Source organism: Platalea leucorodia, assembly GCF_965183815.1.
Source record: "Platalea leucorodia genome assembly, chromosome: 1".
In the NCBI taxonomy this organism is placed as follows: domain Eukaryota; kingdom Metazoa; phylum Chordata; class Aves; order Pelecaniformes; family Threskiornithidae; genus Platalea; species Platalea leucorodia.
In genome coordinates this window covers 26,168,757-26,189,623 of record NC_138823.1, presented here as the reverse complement: position 1 = coordinate 26,189,623, position 20,867 = coordinate 26,168,757, and the positions used below count along the sequence as shown (strand labels likewise).

At 39.8% G+C, this 20,867-nt stretch overlaps 1 protein-coding gene across 3 annotated transcripts; it reads left to right on the top strand.

Moving 5' to 3' along the window:
• Positions 1-727: 727 nt before the first annotated feature.
• On the top strand, positions 728-20,747 carry NDUFAF6 (NADH:ubiquinone oxidoreductase complex assembly factor 6; the record flags this gene model as incomplete). Of its 3 annotated transcripts, none has more annotated exons than XM_082313273.1 (9): positions 728-906; positions 4,285-4,384; positions 5,313-5,435; positions 10,037-10,093; positions 11,673-11,775; positions 14,214-14,347; positions 16,235-16,336; positions 20,057-20,113; positions 20,619-20,747. In XM_082313273.1, the coding sequence occupies 9 exons, from the start codon at positions 728-730 to the stop codon at positions 20,745-20,747; spliced, it is 984 nt and encodes a 327-aa protein (XP_082169399.1). The 3 variants fall into 3 exon arrangements, with proteins under 3 accessions (XP_082169399.1, XP_082169400.1, XP_082169401.1); XM_082313274.1 differs by having other exon boundaries at positions 796-906; positions 4,285-4,388; XM_082313275.1 differs by lacking the exon at positions 20,057-20,113 and having other exon boundaries at positions 796-906; positions 4,285-4,388.
• Positions 20,748-20,867: the final 120 nt, after the last annotated feature.

Below are 20,867 nucleotides of genomic sequence, written 5' to 3'. Positions count from 1 at the left end.
CTAGTAATAACTAGGTTGGGCTAGTTACTAATAGGTTGGGCTGGCATAGTTTTAAGATGAAACTGCTCTTAAGCACGGTGGCACTTCTGTATGAATTTGCTGGCTTATCCCCATATAGGCCAAACTTTGAGGGAGCACGGCTACTCTGTCCATGACTACAGGACTACCGGACCGTTCTGTCTCTAAATAAACTCCAGCCAGCCCGTAGGGTATGGAGTCCCTCTTCCAGCCGAGGATGAAATAGGGCCTCTGTTGCAAAAATTAAACAAAACATTTTACCGAGGACCGAGGGCTGGGGTCAGCTTTGCTGCCCAGGCAGAACTGCCCTGCTCCGCTCCCTCAGGCAGCAAACGGGCCCAGAGGCATTCTCCCCGTCCTACAGCCGCTCCTGGAAGTCTCCTATGCTGCACTGCTCACAGCTAGAAGATTTTTACAATTCAGCTTCCTCATTTTTGGGGGGCTACCGGTTTAAAAACCCAGCTGCCTGGTTTCCCAGGGAGCGGAGGGATTCACCTCAAACCGCCGCCAGCAGGGAGCCGAGGGAAACTGAGGCAAAGGCGGCGGCGCGACCGACGCCATTTGCAGGACAAGAGAAGGCCGCACGGCTGCCACAATACTCCCGGGCCGAAACCGCGCATTCTCGGCTGCCACCTACCGGTACTTTCTCCGCCGGACGTTTACCGCGGCCGGGCCCCGCGGGGCCGGGGGAGGCGGAGCGGCGGGCAGCATGGCGGCCGCCGCCATGGCGCGGGGCGGGCGGCGGTGCGGGCCCTGCCACCGCCCGCTGAGGGCGGCGGGAGCCCGCGGCGGGCTCCCGTGGCCGGGCCTTGGCGGCGGGAGGGCGGCGGCGGGCTGGAGCCGCCCGGCGCCCGGGGGAGAGGTGCAGTACTGTGCCGAGCTGGTGCGGTGAGTGCCCGGGGGGGAGGCCTGCAAACGCGTGGGTTTTCCTCTCCTCCGGGGCGGCGAGCCTGCCAGAGGAAGGCTTGCGAGCGCTTCCCTGCGGAGGGAAAGGCCGCTGAGCTTCCCGCAGGAGGGGGCCGGGGTTCCCCCCGGCTGCCCGGGCCGCCCGCGGCCTCGCCTGGGCAGGCCTGGCCGCGAAGGTACCCCTGCGGCCCCGGAGGGAAGGGCGCCGGTGGATGGGGCTGCTCCGGACCGCGGCTTTTCGCGGGGGGCAGCGGCAGCTGGATCCATCTGTAGCTACATGGATCATTTAACCTGTAAACGGCAGTTTTCCTCTATTCCTTCCTTCACGGCTGCTTTTCTTCTGAAGTGTTGAACGTTCCCATTTCCTTGTCTCGGCTTTTTGGAGAGAAAGATCACCGGAGTAGATGTTTAAAAATAATGGGTGTTTTCAGATCTTCTTGGCTACTGGGAAATAGCCAGGCTTCCCAAGTACTCCTTGGAAAATACGCAAAAGCGGAGGAAATCCGACAGCTGGGCAGACAGCTCAAGTAGCTTCTCTGACCTGACTGCAGGAGGGGGAGGAAGCCTAGTTTTCAAAAGTATCCAGTTTTGGTCCAACCCAAAATGCTCCAAGAGGAGCAGGAGCGCAGCTCAGGCACTTCCAGGCCAGGCAACGTTTTCTGCTTGGCTTCTGGGCCGTAAGCAGCGTGCAAGGCCCCTTAGCTGCTTTCTAGTCCACAAGAGCTCAAAGTGAAAAATTAAACAAGTTTCTTTGTAGAGACTTAAATAATTTCTCTTTGGATACAGTTGTCCTGGATGGTTGACAAAAGCAGGGAGAAGGCTTCCAAGCATGTATAGAAAGAGTGGAACAGGATCATCTTCTCCAAACAGATGCTTGTAAAAGATATAAAGATGTGTGTGGTCAGCAGTAATGTTTGAAGTAGGAAAACTAACGGAAAGAAATGTGATCTTAAATTTTCTGTGCAGCCCCAAGCAGCAGACCTTTACAGATGCATCAGAATGCATAGCCAGGTTGCATTTTCCTTGATAAAACTTCAGATTACAGCTTTGTTTTCCTGGTTACTGTACCCAGGATTTGTTTATCAGTTACTCAGAAGATCAGAGACTGCATGTACAGTTAATATACAGGTAAAGTTAACATATACGGGTAGAACATTTTCAGTAACAACTGTGAACAGAATAGTTAGGTTCCAAGGCACAGAAGCTGAGATGGTTGAATTTAAACTTTTTTTGTTGTTGTTATTTTTGTTAAACCATAAAAAGGACTACTTACAAAAATACACAAGCCTTCAAAATAATAAAATGAAAGGTGGTTATGCTTTTGGCATCATTTAATTGAAGCTGCTGTCCACAGTGGCTCATCTATTGTGTGGAAATCAGAAGTTATCAAAAATAAGAGGAAGGAGTTACTATTCAAAGAGAAATAAAACACTTAGGGCTATGCAAGCATCAGCAGGTCCCCAGTCCCGCACATTAGGAAGAACAACAACTGAGTTATGCTTTAATGATGTGATTTGTGCAACTTTTTGCAATATGCAAGATGTCCTTTCTCTTTGGTTTTCCTTCTTATGTTAAATGATGCTTTCACAAGTAGCTTTAAGCTATTTGATTAAAAATACGTTTCCCTAGTAGGTATGCTTTCTGTCTCTTGTTGTTTATGATGTCTGGAAGACAAACTTGTGACTTGATGGTATTACAAAGTTTTGTAATGTGGAAGAAATTATTTTTAAGGCTTTGATTTTTTTTTTTTCATACTGAAAGTCCAGTAATGGTCCTCAATACCAGACTTAAGGTCATTCCCTCCTTTCTTTATTCCTTACGCTAATACACAAAGAGACTTGGGGTGGAACATGATCTATAGCAATATCAATTTTACTTTACAGGCTGAGGCTTAATGGATTTGCTTTTCTACTGTTATGTTCAAGAGCACACTGTCAGCCTAAAATTCACGTTGCTCTTCGATTTTTTTTTTTTTTTTTTTTTTTTTACCTTAGCTATTTTTTGCTACACTGAATTTTTAAGCTTAGAATAATTGGGAAAAAAAAACCCCAACAACAACAACATGCCAACACCATTACTAGAGGGAAGACATATTTCTTTATTGTGCTGTCACTTTGTGTAATGTGTTTCTTTGTCTCCTTTCTGGAAGTAGAGGTCGTTCTGTGTTGTGTGAACAACCCAGGCAAACTGCATATCTGGAACTGGGAAAATGTGGCTGCAAACCTGCCTGGGGTGGGCAATAATATGTATTACTACAATCAGCCTTGAAAGAAATACTAGGGTTTGAGCTGATAATACTTTTCAGAAGGTGTCTTAATTGAGGGAGCTTTGATGCATCTGCTCTTTAATATGAAGGTGACCTTTAAAGCCTGCTAAAATTCAAAAATGTAATTTTTCTGTTGATGTTTCTGGATTTGCATCAAGCTCTAAAACAAGTTTTACAACTGTTGTGAAAACTAAGCGTTTGCTCTTTGTCAGCTGCTGTGTATTGTAGGAGTAAGGACCTCTGTTAAATCTCACTTCCTTTTTGTTTGATGCTAAAAGTAGCAACTCTAATAACCCTTGGTTTTAGTTTGGCCTTGCTATTTTAAGCTCACAGACAAAAGAAATGTGAGTACATGTCGAACAGCAGACTTCATGAAAATGAGTAAATGTGTTTTCCTTGACACCTGCTTCTCCACTCTCAAGGCAAAACTTGGAGCTGCTGGTCCTGTTCTAAGAATCAGGTTACAGGCTTATCAGAAAGTACACAAAAATGTTGTTCAAAACAAACAATTTAGCTTTTCAGAGGTGGCCAAGTGTTTTTGTTAGCTGCAGTTATGTTTGATTTTGCAATTTATGATTCTGTGCACTGTGATTGTTTTTAATTTAATGGCACACCCAAGTGGCCAAACAAAGGCATGTCACTCTAGATTGGCAACAAGTTACCTGCAGTGAAACTGCCTAGACCCAGAGTTTTTATGCTTTGAATATAGTTGCCAATAAACAAAAAACTTACTGGTTAAGCACTCTTCTGCCAAGCTCCAAAGCACAATCTTTTAAAGAAATGTGGTTTCATGTTTGGAACAGAAGTCTGGAAGTTGGACAATCTGGATTCTATTTGCAGTTCTGCCATAGTCTTGTTCCATGCCTTTAGCCAAATATCTTGAGACTTGGATTTGAGAGGTGCACTGAGGGTTCAGACAGCATCCCCTCTCTCTTGGAGTTTGTCTTATTTTAAAATAAGCCTAAAAGCTGCTACTTTTGCGGTCAGAGTTTTGAACTAATTGCTACTGTTTTAGGATTTCAGTGCTAAGCAATAGCATGCCCAATTTACATAGAGCTATAAATAATAAATGTATTTTTTTCATCCTTTTATAGAAAGCGTGACTATGAAGGGTTTCTGTGTTCTCTGCTGTTGCCTGCGGAGTCTCGAACGTCTGCTTTTGCCTTGAGAGCCTTCAATGTGGAACTGGCTCAGGCAGGTATTAAATATATTTGTGAACTCTGGACATGTAAAATAACAGTTTCAATATTCTAAATTACACTAGTAGGTGGTGTTCTGCTGAGATTAACTTTTTGTACTATAAGGGGCAATGAATAAATAGTGTGATACAAACCTTTAGTTTTGAATGGGCCTTGGAAAGTAGCCAGCCTCCCCAAAATTATTTTGTATATATATATATAGTTTTTCTGACTTTCCTCTTTGCTGTGCATTTTAAAATTCAATTGTAACAAACAGGCTGTAGTCCTTGATGCGGTTATGTGATTGCATCTATGTTCTGGCTTCAAATGCAGCGACTGAATCAGTAAAGTGCAGCGAAATCCTATCTGTAGAAGGTCTGTCAAAAACTTGGATGATATAATCAGTCGCAGGTCGTTGTTGGCAGAAGATAGGTGATGGAAAGGCTGCCGGGAGGGAAGTTGGTAATTGGAGAGTTGTGGGAGGGGAGTGGCTGCAGTCTCTTCCCTTTGCTAGGTGGCCAGAAACTGCCAGTGCAACCAGGAAAGTTCTCGCCAGAAAGGAGCGATCCAGGAAATGTGCTGACCAAGCAAAATCCTGGATCAGTTTCTGTGGGCTGTGCTTCTGGCAACCTGTGTTGCTGCCCTCCCTTGCTGCTGTTACCACTGCTTCTTTTCCTTCAGGGAAGAAAGCTAAGGTAGAGGTTGCCCAGGACTTAATTTCCATGGGTCTCCAAGTCAGGTTGTGGTGAAGATTTTTTTGGTTGTTTTTTTTTTTTTTTTTTACTGTCTGTAGTGTTTGTATGTTTTATGAGGAATAAACATAAACTCAGAACTGAGCACTTTCCCTACTGAGTTTGGCTGTGTCCTGTGTCTGTCTTTTCAGTGTAAATAGACCAAGTGCTTTAAAGACACTGTGAATTTCACTCCAGATGTATCCTTTCCAGATTAAAGACTCCATAACTCAGAAGACTACAGGTTTGATGCGAATGCAGTTCTGGAGGGAGGCTGTGGAAGATATATACTGCGATAACCCACCACATCAGCCAGTTGCTACAGAACTGTGGAGGGTAAAATATACCTTTATTGTCCTAAAATTCACTTAAGTAAAATATTACTGTGGGAAATAATGTCATTGTTTTGTGTGTGCTGTGTTGCATAGTTCACAGTATTATTTTATATAAAACAGGTTAATGTAAATTGTGTTTGTGTCTGTGTGTGATGTTTTAAGTTCCCTACAACCAAAGAGCAGAGTTGGAGAAGGAGGATATTTAGGTAGGGCCTACTTGGAGGGCCAGACTTCTGTGAACCATCTTCCTTTTTTCTCTTCTGTTCAGGTGAAGGACAGAGTAAATTGTGGTAAGCCAGCAAGTGAAGCGCATAAGTATACTTTCCTGAGCCAGTGCTAGTCCTGCCTGAAGAGATGAAGCTGTATAAAAAGGCAGGAGACTAAGCACAGAGGTTGAACTAGCAAATAGGGTATGAGGAGAAGCCCAAGACCTTCATACCTAGTTACGGGATAATAGGAAGAATCTTAATACAGTCGTCTTGTTGCATCAGGAGTTGCTTGATGACTTCTATTTATGTATTATGTTTTGCACAGATCCTTTTGTGTGCATTGAGTAACAGGGAATGTACTTGTGAACTTAACAGTGCGCTGAGGAACAGGGAATGTACTTGTGAATTTAACAGTTTATTTTTACCGAGATGCCTGGGTTCTCCAGGCACTAGAACATCACACATAAAGTACACCTATAGAGATCTGTTCCTCTGCTGGTCGTGGCCAAAGAAACAGAGTCTTTCTTGCAGTTTTTTTTGTTTCTAGTTAGGGCTGTCATTGATATGTTTGATGGATGATTGAAGGTCTGAAGGCAGTGTAAATGGATTTCCCCTTGATGCTGATATAGAAGCACAGAATAATTTAGTTGGTAGGGATCTATGGTTGTCATCTAGTCCAACTTGCCACTCAAAGAAGGTCTAACATCAAAATTAGACAGGTTGTCAGGTTCACACAGAGTTGAATTCTGAATTTCTTTGGGGATGGAGATTCCATACATTGCTAACTTGTCATGTCAGGGACACGAACCACAACAAGTCTTAGAACCTTCCAAAAGAGCAGCTACTGTAAGGCCTCTACTCTGTAAGATCAGAACTTGCATTTAAATTAAAGATCTCTGAGCTCCTGAACAAGAAAAGCTGCAGTTTGTCTAGATCTCAATAGCTGAATACAGGTAACATAGATCCTATAGGTAGTTAGGTTTATAGACCTGCTGAAAAACAGGTAGTGAAATGTGGAGTCTTCATCCAGGTATTCGTCTGCATTGTTCCTGTTAAAGTCCTGGGAAAAGCAGGACACTCACTGTAACGCTGGGTTAGAACAATGCAGTTCCTGTGGGATTAGAGCATTTCACTTGTTGCCGTCTTGGCTTCACATCTGCTCTGCTGCACCTCTGAAACCACAAAAATTAGTTCTTTCCAAATCCTCTTTCAGTGATTTTTGGCAGTGCTGAAACTGTGGCCTCTACCTGACTCTTCCTCCTTCAAATGTGAAATAAAGCATGAGTGAGCATTTGTTCCTGTCTATCAACACTCATGTTTAGATTAAAATTGGGATTTAAACAAGATACGGTTTGTTTAACAAAGAGAAAACATAGGTAAAGCCAAGAAGTAAAATAAAAGGAAAACACCTGTTACAGTCACTTTTAGGAGGACCAAAGCTATTCATAGGTGTCTCCAGCTCAGATAAAGTGTGTGCCTTAGCACAAAACAAAGCATTTGTACAGTTAAGTGAATACTGGCAAATGTTGTAAGCCTTTTTATGGGATTATGGGAGTTGAAGATGCGTCTAGGGTGATATTTTAATGCAGACATTAAAATGCAGAATTGGTCATTTTGCATGTCAAATCTGTCTGTGCCTTTGCTTTTTACTCCCTTCTTTCTGTCTCTCTTCTAGCATATGGCAAACTTCCCAGGAACAAGACCATTTTCTCCCAAAATGCTTTTGTCTCCTTTCCAGAGAGGAACTTGCTTTAGTGTAGCTTAACTTATTTTTGTTTCTGAAGATATCCTCTTATTTAGTTACCTGATTGAGTGGGTTAGATACAAGTTAGTTTTGGGTATGATTGTATATATTCGTTTGACCACTTTTAATTTTAGGCTCCTTGTGTGTGTATCAATGTGGGGTGGAAATGTTTATTAGTAGAAGAGTAACTTATAAAAAATGCAGAATATTGTGGTTTAACCCCAGCCGGCAACTAAGCACCACACAGCCTCTCACTCATTGTACCCCTGGTGGGATGGGGGAGAGAATCGGAAGGGTAAAAAACTGGTGGGTTGAGATAAAAACAGTTTAATAATTAAAAAGAAATAAAACCAGTAATAATAATAATTGTAAGGAAAAGAGGGGAAAAAATAACAAAGAGAAAAATAAAACCCAAGCAAGACAAGCGATGCAAATGAAAACAGTTGCTCACCACCAACTGACCAATGCCCAACCAGTCCCTGAGCAGCAGACTCCCCCCGACAACCTCCCCCCCCAGCTTTGTATGCTGAGCATGACATCATATGCTATGGGATATCCCTTTGGTCAGTTGGGGTCAGCTGTCCCGGCTGCGTCCCCTCCCAGCTTCTTGTGCACCCCCAGCCTACTCGCTGGTGGGGCGGTGTGAGAAGCAGAAAAGGCCTTGACCCTGTGTAAGCACTGCTCAGCAGTAGCTAAATACAAAACCTAGGCCCATACAAGCTGCTGTGAAGAAATTTAACTCTATCCCAACCAAAGCCAGCACAACATTCCTATGTAAATTGTTCAGATATTGAGATACCAATTGCAACCCTTTCCAACAGCTAAGACTGCCAGTCATACTCATTTCTCACAAAACAGAAAATTGATTTTGAAGTGGAAGAAAGAATTAGCCTATCTCTGTGGTAAGATTTCACCTTACATATGATTTCTCTAAAGGAAGACCAATATAAGACAATCCAAACAGAACTGGTTGTGAAATAAGATGTTGAAAAATAATTCAGAAGGTATTTCTAGGAGCTCTGATAGCTCTGAATGCTGCAGAGCGCTGGGGTGAGCTAACAGTGTAACCTGACCTGGTGACCCTTGCACTCAAGCTGTGATTTTATTTCTACATTTCAGCAAATATCCCAAGAATGACCTCTTTGAAGAGCACAGCTTCACAAATGTTTAAGAGTGTCATTGCAATTCTTAGAAAGAAGGATTTGGAAAGACACCTGAACTCACAAGTATTGCAGAGCTGTTAATGGAATTAGCATGTCTTTTACGCAGCACATTTTATGTATACTCTTTTTCTTGCTGTTGAGTTTGTATGAGGACAGTTTTGATTTTCCAGAAGAAATACTAATTTATCATGTTAAATGTGTTCCTAAAGTTTTGTGTATCCAGAATACTCACATTTGGATTCCAAGAGTTTTATGCGCTAGTAAAGTATATAAATAGCCTTTGATAGTATTTCTAGAATTACTAATAGCTCAACTGTCAGTGACTTTAATATAAATGTATGCAGCAACTGTATGATATTTTTTTCTTGCTAATCTGTCCATTTTGAACATACAAAAAGTGAGGCCTAATTCTCCATTCATTTCTGTGGAATAAGCCAATTTTTAAAACTTCTGAAAAATGAAGACCTGTGTGTTTGAATGAAGGTAGCTCAAAAAGGATGTAATGTACAAATTGGGTAATTTAGCAGAACTCAGTTTGGTGCTTTAGGTCTTGACCTGTGACTATTTCAAGGAGTTCATTTACAAAATTATACTCAAGACGAACAAGTGAGAAGCAAAACTGACATTTGTAGTTGTAACTTAAAGTTTGCTTTTTCACATACCAAGTACTTCCTCAAGCAGATGTTGTTGAATCAACAAGAAGGTCTAGTCTTGTCAAACCTTGAAAAAATATTTACAAATATAATGGAGGAAAAGATTTGAAAGTGAGCTATAAAGGCTAAGATTGTGAAAAATGTGCTCCATAAGTTTTGTTTATAATTATTTATATGTGTGACTGTAGCCTTTCTGACAATGTGGTCTGCAAAATTCAGTGTGTGTAAGAGGACTGAAGGTAAGTTGATAGAATGAAGTGGTATAGGGAAGAAGACAAATACAAGATAAGGGCCAAAAGAAGAATGTGTGAATATGAGATGCTGTGGGATGCTTTTTTAAACAAAACCATAATATTAATTATATTACTTTGTTAGGATGCTGTCTTTACAGTACCTATTGGTATGTTGTACTGATGTTTTTTTGAAAATTTACAGGGGAAATCATTTTATTGCTTGACTCTGGAGGAAACTGTTCTCTTCAGAGAGTGAGCAGTTATCTGCAAATATTTTGTAGGAATGTATGATTCCATGAAAGAATAAATTAGTTTCAAAAATATTTTTAAAGAAATGCTTTTAGTTAACTGGCTTGATGCCCAAGATTTCATTTTTTTTGTGTGAAACAACTTGTAACAAATGCCAATTGAAAATTATTGTATTTGAAGAAGCCAATTGTATGATTCTGTGATTTTCCACTGACGTGTCACTTTGATTTAACCCAGTGAATCCAATCCTTGTAAGAAAAGGATTACCTAAAATATATTTCAGTCTTCAGAATGCAGTACTACCATCACTTTGTATACATTAACATGGATATTTTATTTGGTAATTTTCAGGCTGTCAAGAGGCATAACTTGACTAAAATGTGGTTCATGAAGATCATTGATGAAAGAGTAAGTATTTACCATTCAAGGTCTGATTCTGTTTTTAGCTCTAGGTGTTTTTTTCCCCCCCTAATTTTATATGTTTGTGTGTAAAACAAAAGCTTTAAGTAATTCATCTTTTCCGGACAGTAGTATTTCTCTTTAAGAATGGTACTGCTATATTTCCTTTTAATTCTCCCTTGATGCCCATACTCATAATTTCTACTCTTGCTGGCCAAAACAGCTAATAGAATTCTTTGTTTAGTTTTGCTTTAAAATAGATGTAGTTTGTGGGTCAGCATCTTTCTTGTTCCCTGCTCTGATAACCAGTCTGTCTGTGCTCGTGTTTTCTGTTGCTGGTCTCTATTCCTGATTTGAAGTGGTTACCCCTAGAGGTAATCCATTGGGAGTTACGCTTGCATACCTTTCTGTATGTAAGTGAGAGCAGTTTGATCCTATGGGATTAAGTAGTAAGGTCTCCATATGCAACTGTTAAGAATTCTGGAAAATGACATTTGAATAGAAATGGAAATGAAGGTGTGCAAGAAGGGAAGCCCATACATGGTCTCTTTTTGTGCCATTCCAGTCCTGCCGCAAGAGAAGGGGCATCTTGCATCTTGCAAAAAGCTGCACAAATCTACATCATTGGCATCATCTTATGCCTCCTCACCTCTTTTCTCACCATGTCAATTTTGCCCCTAAATAGCTTTCTCTTGTGATGAGTCATGGATATAAAATCTCAAAAATTAAATGACCCGTCTGAACCTTTCTGCCACACTTAGCTGCTTCTCCTTATCGTGGCTGTGGAGTTTTTCTAAGCAGTGTTGTAAACTGGAGCATTCAAATCACATGAATTTTAAAATAACCACCCTTTTTCTGGGAAAACCAAGAGGAGGAATTTCACTGGTACAGTGATGCTGCTACCAACTCTGACACAAGGGCAAGAATGAATAACCGAGGGCAGGAATTTCTTAAACTAGCTTTGCCGCTAAAGTTAGCGTCTCATGAAGTTATACCTTGAGAAAATTGATGGTTGGTTGCTTGTGGTGTGTCATTGCTATGAAAGATTTCGGAGTTTTTTAATCTTAAGACTGGTATGTTTTAACCACAAAAGCCACTGGGGCAGGAAGAATGCTGGAGGGTGTTACATTTTGGGGGGTATTTGCATATGACTTTGAAACTCGTGTGTATTTGATGGATTGATTTTTGTGCATGTTTTAAAAAATACATTCCTATTTATCTAAATTTCTCCGTGCTTCACGTGCAAATTAAGTATTAAAATTGGCAATCCCATAGTGTAAGAATACCATATCATGTTTTGTTTTGGCTGTATCCTTTTTTATGAAGAATTCTGATTTCTTACTATTGCAAAAGGTTATATTTGCTCCAGTAACCAGACTCGGCTGCAGTTGCGTGTCGTTATTTGGTTATGTTAGACTTGTTACAAGCTTTAATGACTACTTCTATCTGAGTTTATACTCTCTTTCTACCTCTTAATTTTGTCCTTTTTTTTTCTAATAGTGGATTAGGCTGTCCTGACTATAGTAATAAACTTGCACAACTGGCAGTTATATTTACATTTTACTGAAGTTCTGTGTTCATATTACAGGAGAAGAATTTGGATGATAGAGCGTACCGTAACATCCAGGAGCTTGAAACGTATGCTGAGAACACTCAGAGTGCTCTCTTGTACCTCACATTGGAAATGCTGGGTAGGCGTTTTCCCCTTTTTAGATTTTGTTGATGACTCATTAGTGCAGGTACAATATTTATTGATATTTCAAAAAGCCCACTCTTTTTCCACTGGAGTTTAATTTCAGTAGAAGTTGTCATAGGTAACACTTCAGGTATCTTTTGAATGCTCAGCCATAAATCTGGAATCTTACTGCACCTGTCCTAGAACTACATTCTTCCTTAGAAGCTGCTCAGTGGAAAGCTCATTGAAGTGTGGTTCCCTACTGCTCTGTTCTTCGCTGCTTAACACTGTTTTCTCTTTTCTTGCTCCTATTACGGAGTGTGGTAAATTCAGCTCTTCACTGTATTTTTTGATTGTCCCACTTGTCAGAACACAAAGTGCTCTAGTTATTCTGCAGCTGTTGTTCTGTATTGCAGCGATGTACACTGGTTATCTTGAAACAGCTGACTTCCCAGCCTATAAACTTCCCTTCGTGATGTTGTAAATTTGGGTCTGAATCCTCTCCTCTTCCTAAAAGTAGGTTAATACCAATAATTGAATAGCTAGAAAAAAACCACAACAAAGATTATATGATCCTCGTGGCTAAGAGCTGGTATCTGTGTCATGTCTAATATAAGAGTTGCGGATTGGGAAAGAACTGTTCATTTGCGCTGAAGAAAAGGGTGACTTTCTTTTAGATGTCTCTTGCATTATGGAAGTATTCCCTGTATGAGCTCAGATGTAAAAGAAGGGTGAGAATTATTACTATTTAGTATTGTAGAAGCAATATTTTCCTTTTGCTTATCAGAGTAGTCTGATGGAAGGCCAATGCTGAAGTTAAGAGTTTCAGAAGTACAAAGAGAGATGGTGAGCACATTCTCCTTAGGAAGAAATGAAGAACCTATCTCTTAACATCTGATGTTTGCTTCCTCAATAGGAAATCAGTGAAATGTTGCAAGTATCTTTCTGAACTTCTGATTTGAAGAAATATAAGAGTATGAGAAATACCAGCATCTTCCATTCTGAGAAATGTCTTTGATCCTGAAGAAGTTCAGTCATGCTTGGGTCACTCATGATACAAGTCAGATGATCCTCTTGAAAATCTGTTGTGAGGGTGGTTTTAGGTGCCCTACTGTCATGTTTAACACCTCTTAAATATACCAGTATAACAAAATATCTAAGCAAAAGTCTCCTTCGCTGCATATTAAACAGTTAACTTCTGTGGGTTTTTTTCTACAAATGGAGAAATTAATTCAACACAGCCCTTTTCCTGGTGTTTCCCATCAGCAGTCTTTTCTAGAGTAGGGGGACCTGATTTCATTACAGGTCATGTTTGCTAAATTTCTTGTGCTTTTTAGCTTCTTTATTCCTGACCGGTCTCCAGGTTGTGTGTATTTTTCCCGGTAGTAGTGGTGCTTTATTCTTACTGATTTTGGGTTACTTTAGTCAAGCTCATTTTGACTGGTAATCTTGTTGTCCAAAGTCCTGGCACTTCCTCCCAGCTCCTGTCATTTAAAAACATTAATATTGTGCTCTCTGATTCATTTCCTAAGTAGTCAGGAGTCTGGTACTACTCAAGAATTTTGTTAAACCTCTTCAGAACCTCACTTTTGGGATATATTCCCAGGTTGAGCATGAGTCACTGCTACCTCTTACTCTTTGAGCTTTTTTTTTTTTTAAATTCCTAGTCATATGTAAAGCCTGAACTGCCCAGTCAGTATCGGTAAGTTATATCCATTGATTCCTCCAAGCCACACTCTGCTTTCTGCTGCCGTTGCCAAAATGATCAGTCTAAGCCAATCTTGTATGGTCTTGCCATGAAGAGTGATGGTGCTGCTCTGCCCCACCTGTCTCCCTCTTCTTTCAGTTCTCACAGTTGTGTGACCACGCAGTAACTGAAGTTAGTTTTCCGTTGTGTCAGTGATCTGATTCAGTTTGCCTGCTACTGCCTCATTGCCCAGGACAGCACAAAGGAGGTGGCAGAAATACGGGTTGTGGGGGGGGAACGTAGGACCATTCTCTCTGGCTTCAGTACGCTTCTGAATCAGCTGCAGCTAGTCATGAAACCATGCTGTAAGCATTAATGCTTGTCAGGAATCTCACACTTGAATGATTTTTCTGGCAGGAAAAACAGTTCTTGGAATACTGTTATCCTCAGAGAGGACATGCCAATGAAAATGAGTTTGTGTACTGATGTATTGTATCTGAATAGGTGCTGCTCTGCTAAGTGTACCCTTTGCAGAAACTACAACAATCTGAGAAGCATCTTGCTCCTGAATGTGGAAATCAATGAATTTGCCTGCTGCTTTGTGCCTCTGAGATGAGATCTCAAGGCAATTTATGAGCATAGACAGTTCTATCATGGACCAATGCACTTAGCTTTCCTTAAATAGGACTGTGATACACGTTAGGGAAGACTATACCGCTCAAAAGGCCTGACAGTATGTTCTAAACATATTATTTCTGCAATTTTAGGTGTGAGGGACATCCATGCTGACCACGCAGCCAGTCACATTGGGAAAGCGCAAGGCATAGTTACCTGTTTAAGAGCGACTCCCTATCACAGTACAAGGCAAAAGGTCTTTCTTCCCATGGACGTTTGTATGTTGGTAAGAGAAGCAAGTTGTCTGGAATTGAACAGTAGAGTGCTTCTAACTGTGTCTCTCAACACTAGATATGAGATCATAATTTAGTAGGCCAGAAACAGAACGCCTTTTTTCATTATTTGAAGTCTTTCTGCTGTAGCCTAGTAATATGCCATTGTTATGGTTTTATATCTTTTGGGAGGTGAGAAGAGTGACCTTCATGAAACTGTAGGGTTTCTCTTCTCTTCTCTTCTCTTCTCTTCTCTTCTCTTCTCTTCTCTTCTCTTCTCTTCTCTTCTCTTCTCTTCTCTTCTCTTCTCTTCTCTTCTCTCTCAATTAAATGTAGTAGTATTTTAGCTTTCAGGAATTTTTCCATTAATCTGTAGAAATACACATATGGAATGGGGCCTGGGTTTGGGTTTTTTTTTTTTGTTTGGTTGTTTTTTTTTCTTTTTTTCTTTTCCTTTCCCCATAAAGGAAGCACTGTGAGAAATTTTACTTCTGAACAACCTTCTCGGGTTTCTCTTTACTATCTTTTCATAAATGTGCTGGTGGTTTTGTTTTTTTATTTTTTTGGGGTTGGGATTTTTTTTGTTTCATATTTCATAGTTATAAGCATACATTCCATACATTGCTGTAGGAGATGGTATAGTTCTCCAATTTAAACTGTACATGTAATTTGCATTGGAATTTAGCAGATCTTGCAGTTTGGGTAAAATGGGATTAAAGCTCAAATTTTTTCATTAATGTTCTCTGACTAGATCTGTAGGCATTGCAGCTGTTACTCCTTCATCGCCAGTCTTTATTTTTAAATGTTAATGCTGTTCTTCTTATACTTAACCAAAATTTATGTAATTACGGTGATGCTTAAGGCAGTTCTGTTAGTATTTTCTGAATATCATTTCAATACAACTGAAGGATTTGATTTGAAGCTTAGTAATTTAGGTAGTTGCAAAAAATGTAGATACTAATGTAGGTCAGGGTTATAAGACTGCAGAAAGGAGCTGCACCCTGCTTTCAGCCCTTCTGGGACTGTATGGTATGGGAGGCATTCCAAGTCTTTAGCTTTTCAAACATAGCCTGAAAATTCACAGTCATTCCTTGCCACGGAAGGTGTTTTACAGTGAAACTGTAAAAACAGCTTGCATCCCTTCTGTGCAGACTGAGCATCTTGTAAGCATTTCAGCTGCTGGCAAGTATCGCAGAGTTCTACTGGAGTTTCTATCTCCTGTGAGGCCTACCTGCCTGCCTTTATACAGCTTTCATGTGTCTGAGTGTTGTTGAGAAGAACAGGCACCTGGTGCAATTCTGAATATACCATATTATGTCTTACATTGGTCACTGTAGTCAAAGAATAAGTTTGGGGTTGGGTTTTTTGGGGGGTTTGGGGTGAGGTTTTTTTGGTGCTTTTGCTTTTTTGTTTTGGTTTGGGGTTTTTTTGGTTGGTTGTTTTTTTTTTTTTTTTGCAAGCCTGGTGGTGCACGCCAATCCCAAGGTAATGAGTTACTTCATAAGCCATCATGGCTTCTGTGTTAGCTGTTACTGCCTTTCTTCTGCTTAATATCGATTCTTGGATTATGGTTTTAAAAATTGGGCATCTAAACTGATCTAAATTCCCAAAACTTTAAAATCTGACTTGGTTATCTGACTGACCACAAAGTCTTTAGGGAACAAATTCATGCAGAGAGAGTCTGTAGCAACTGTTCTCTTTATTCTCTTGATTTTTTTTTTTTCCAAGTAACTGACAAAAAAAAAGGGAAATAAAAAAGGAGGGGGCAGTGGTAAAACATTTAGGCTGTTTCAGTCTTGTGTTGTTAGTTTGGTTGCTGGGACAAGTTTTTGAGAAGCTAAAATGGAAACTTGGTATTTATTGAGGGTTCTTCTCTTTTTGATTTTCCTTCCTATGTCTAGCATGGAGTTTCACAAGAGGATTTCATAAGAGGCAAGCAAGAGAAAAATGTGAGAGATGTAATCTATGACATTGCCAGCCAGGCCCATATTCACCTAGAACATGTGAGATTCCTTCCCTTTTGTTTATTTAAATAAACATAATTGATGCTAATCTTCACAAAGCATTGTGCATATGTGTTGTTAGAAGACTTGCAGCTGCATACTTAGTTTCAAGTATTTTAGCTTTAATTACTTAGAGAGTTTAAATTAAAAAAAAAACCAAACAAACAAACCACCACACAAAACTTTTAAATATTACAACTACTTCTGTATGAATATTATATTTATCTCTATGTACAGGAGGCAGTTTACTCACAGCCAGGTCCAATTGCATATATATATAAATACTGCCCAAAAGCCTTATTACTTGGAGAGAAACTTCAAGCAGACTTCTATAAATGCAACTATATGCCAGCATGGGATCTGCACCATAGAAAGCACTTCTGCATATGGTATTTCACAGCACAGTGGAAAGGCTGCCAGGAAAGCAGAGCATGTTGCCTTTAACTGCTGGTTAGTCTGTGTGGGAGAGGGGATTCATTCCCTAACATGACCAGCCATGCTCAAAGCTATGTTGGGAAAGGTACTTTCTGTTTATTTCTTTTCTGGCTCACAGCCAAGTGAATTAGGAAAGACTTTATTTGCTTGGAACAGTGGATAATGAATCCTGAAGAACTGCAGACTCCTACTCTATTTTTCTTTTAGGCTCTTATTTTAGCTACACTCTGAATTGCTTGTTGGTACATAATACAAAAGCAAAAGAATGTTTCATCAGCAATGCTGTGTCTGCCTTTATCTGGAAAAGAAAACTTGCAAGAAGCACTGTAAGGAGTTTCTTATGTCTACAAGTACATGTACGCATAAATACTTTGAGTATTGCACCCCATACTTCCAATCAAGGCAGTCTGAAAAGATACCACTTCAAAGGAAAGAAATGCCAGATTTATCTCTGCATTTACACCATGGATATAATCCTCAATTACAGCGTTACCTGTGATCACAGTATTTTATGCAGTAGAGATAGGAGAGCCCTTCTTCATTTTTCTGAAGGTAAAATGAAGCATCCCTGGTTTGTTCAGTCAGTGGTTAGTTAGTTGATTAATGTTTTTATTTTTTGTTGATAATATGTAGCCTTGGGCTTTATTTTTAATACAGACTACTTATAATTTGCATTTAATGCATTCCTGTTCATGTTGTTTCACCTGATGTCTCAGGTTTTGTTGTCACAATGCCCAAGGAAACTGTTTATTCCATTTAGAAGCAGGGAACAGAGGCAAAGAAAATGCAGGGTCAAAACTGTCTACTATCTTTGTTCAAGCTGAAATATTTAGATTTTTCTTTTTTTATTCCCCACCTCTCAACCCATAATGCACAGTGTATAAAGCCCATTGACTTTGGTTGCAACTGTGGCTTACAAAAATGCCAAGTACCTGGCCTGAAATGCCTCGTATTGGGGATGGGAGGCGTGGAAAATGAGCAATGTGCATTTATTGTCCAGCTATTTAAAATTTGGTTGCTGGTATTGCATGGAAACTTCGGGACAGAAGCAGAGAGAGAATTCAGTTCTTCAGAGCCTTTCAGATCATTTGGTAATTCTTAGTGCGTTGGTCCCCTGGCTCCCAACATGCCAACCAGCTTCTGAAGAGAACAGGCAGAGCCTTACCCCCCGCTTTCTTCCCACTCCATTCCTAGAGCCCTGCCCATGTTACGCTCTGGGAGGGTCCTATGGAAAATACCCAATGTGATCATGTAATTGGAGACTGTACAGAAAAGTATAAACACAAGGAAAGCAGATTAGGGCAGCATTAGTATTTCATTCAATTGAATGTTGATCTTGGTGCCCCCCCCCCCCTTTTTTTTTTTAATGGATGGGTTATATCATCTTAGTTAAAATAAAAAAAAAAAAAAATCCTTTCTGAATACTTGCTTCCAGCCTCCATCATCATCAGTGAAGAATAATTGACAGTGCAGGATCTCTAGAGTGTTCAAACCACTTGAACTGGCAATAACTGGCAGTAATAACAGGGTATTAGCCTCCTTGATAATCAGATGGTCTTTGTTAATGCAAGGATAAAGATACTTTCTCCCCTAATGGATGAAATAGGCTTTTGCTGGCAACATTTGCTGGGTATTTCAAGACTTTTGGGCTGGTGCCTTTAAATGCATCTGTTCTCCTGTATAAAATCACCATCTTGTTTTGCCTCAGGGTCTTTTCAGCCAGTTACCCTCTGTCTTAGTTGGAATTACAGGGTAGGGTAAAGTTTAAACCTGCAGAGAGGTTTCAACAATCTCAGCATTTGTTACACAAACCACATATTTTGGAGGATGAGGGTAACGGTTACCAGCCCCCTTTCACAGTCAGAAGAAACATAATCCTCAAATGCTAAATTAAGTCTCAGTGATATTGTAGTAATGTGGCACTTTATCTTGCGAGAAAAATTTCTGAAGTGTGGTCAGCTCTTCTTGATACTTTGACTGATGACCAGCAGAGGGCAAAATAAGATAATGAAGATTGCAGTTTTCTTTAGGAAATGTGTGTTTTATTAGAATAAAAGCATATAATAACAGTGCTCTGTCAGTCCCACAGTGATCCCTTCGAAAGCCTGCGAATACATTTGCATGTTGCCCCTCTTTCTCTTTAGCACCCCCTCCCCCATTCCTCTTTTTAAAAGAGGGTCTCCTTTTGGCTTTTTGCATTTATCTCAATTATGCTAGCTCATTATGGACTCAATTTACCAAGGAAGATAACATGCTTTCTGAATGACATGCAACCCATTCTGGGTTAAGAAGGTCAAGCAAGATTACTTTGTTTTTTCATCTCACAATTAATAATAGTAAGGCAGAGCATTAGATGAGGGCAGAGCATTTTCATATATATATACATACATACACACACATTATTACATTTCAAAGTTATACAGTAATTTGCCTTCTGAAAAGATTCAGTATTTTTCAGCCTGATTTTCTCTGTTGTCTGGAAAGTTCCATGGAAAACTAACAGAAACTCGTACATTCTCATCAGTATTCATAGAGGGTTGGTTGGTTTGTTTGTTTTAACCTGTAAGAAAAGGCAAAAGAAGGAAGGATTCTGTATTTATAAATAAGCATTACAGGAAGATTTGCTTCAGCTCTGTTAGATGTACCTGAGTTGTACACGGGTTTGAATTGTAGATTTGATTCAGCCATGGTTTAGACTCTGTTTATATGTAGATACTGAGGACCTGAGGCACTGAGATCCTTTCAAAGTCCCATAAATGTAAATGGAGTGTAACCGGACTTCTGGGACTGATGGCAACGCTGGACCAAAAAGATGCACTCAGAGAAATGCATTTCTGGTCTTCCATCATTTCTGTCTTCTGGGATGCAAAGAGTTATTTGGTGGGGGGAGAAAAGTGTTAAACTGTATTTATTAAATGAGACGCAACTTGGAACTTTGTCAGAACAAGGGATGCTAATTTATATTGGTTTATTATATGGAAACTGTAAGGTTGTCAAAACATGTAAGGATTTTAGCAGGCCTCTCCCACTATTACATACTTTCTGGGTAATTACTTTTGTATACGGTGAGGGATGGTGCTGGCTTGCATATAATGGAAAATTATAGTTTCAGGATGTCAAAATGAAAGGGGATGAAGCTTGTAATACAGTCTGTTGGCTCTAACCATTATGGATAGTACTTGATGTTTAATCTGAAATGTTAAATTCTTCTGATAAGTATGTTTGGTTTTTGTTTTTTTTTTTTTTTTTTTTTTTTCTCTCCCACCTTACCCCATTTACTTTCAGGCTAGATCTTTCAGTAAGAAAGTTCCTGTGAAGGCATATCCTGCTTTTTTCTGTACGGTGGGTGTGATATCATGCACTCTTTAAGTGATGGACTCATTTCTGTGCTAATATGTTTGTGAAGAGTAGAGTATCAAATCAAGCATGGTTAACTAATGCTTCATGTGTCTATTTTGGGAGGATTTAATACCTAAAACTTCTGAATATCATAATGTGTGTCTGACTCTGGAACCTCCTCATAGTTTTGATCAGCACTTCTAATACTTCTTCAACTACATCATTTTGCCCAAGATGTCTGTATATTTATAGACCATCGTTCTCACAAATGGCCCAAAATCTTGTCTATAATTTGCTGTTTGGTCTACTAAAAGATAATGCTTCTCTTCACAAAACCTGCCCCTTTTTTTATCCTTTGAACGTGATGGTTACACTACCACTTAATAAAACAGGCAAACTGTCAAGCCTTTTTGCAGTTCCTCATTCGGTTTCATGTATTGCTTTTTAAACTTTAATGCCCAATTATTTGTGTGCACCATATGGACTAAGCTTTTTTCTTCTTTTCTAGGTTGCTTTAGATGATTATTTATGTAATATGCGAAAAGTGGACTTCAATATATTTCATCCAAGCTTACAAAAGAAGAGTACATTATTACCATTGCATTTATATATTAGATCTTGGAAAAAAACATATTAAATTTTTTTAATATGGGTTCAGAGTGCTGAGTTTTTTCTTTAATGTCTTAACTTGATGGAATTGTTAAGTGTCTAACTTCACACTTCTGCAAACTGTAGTTCATGGGAAGCAGCAGATGCG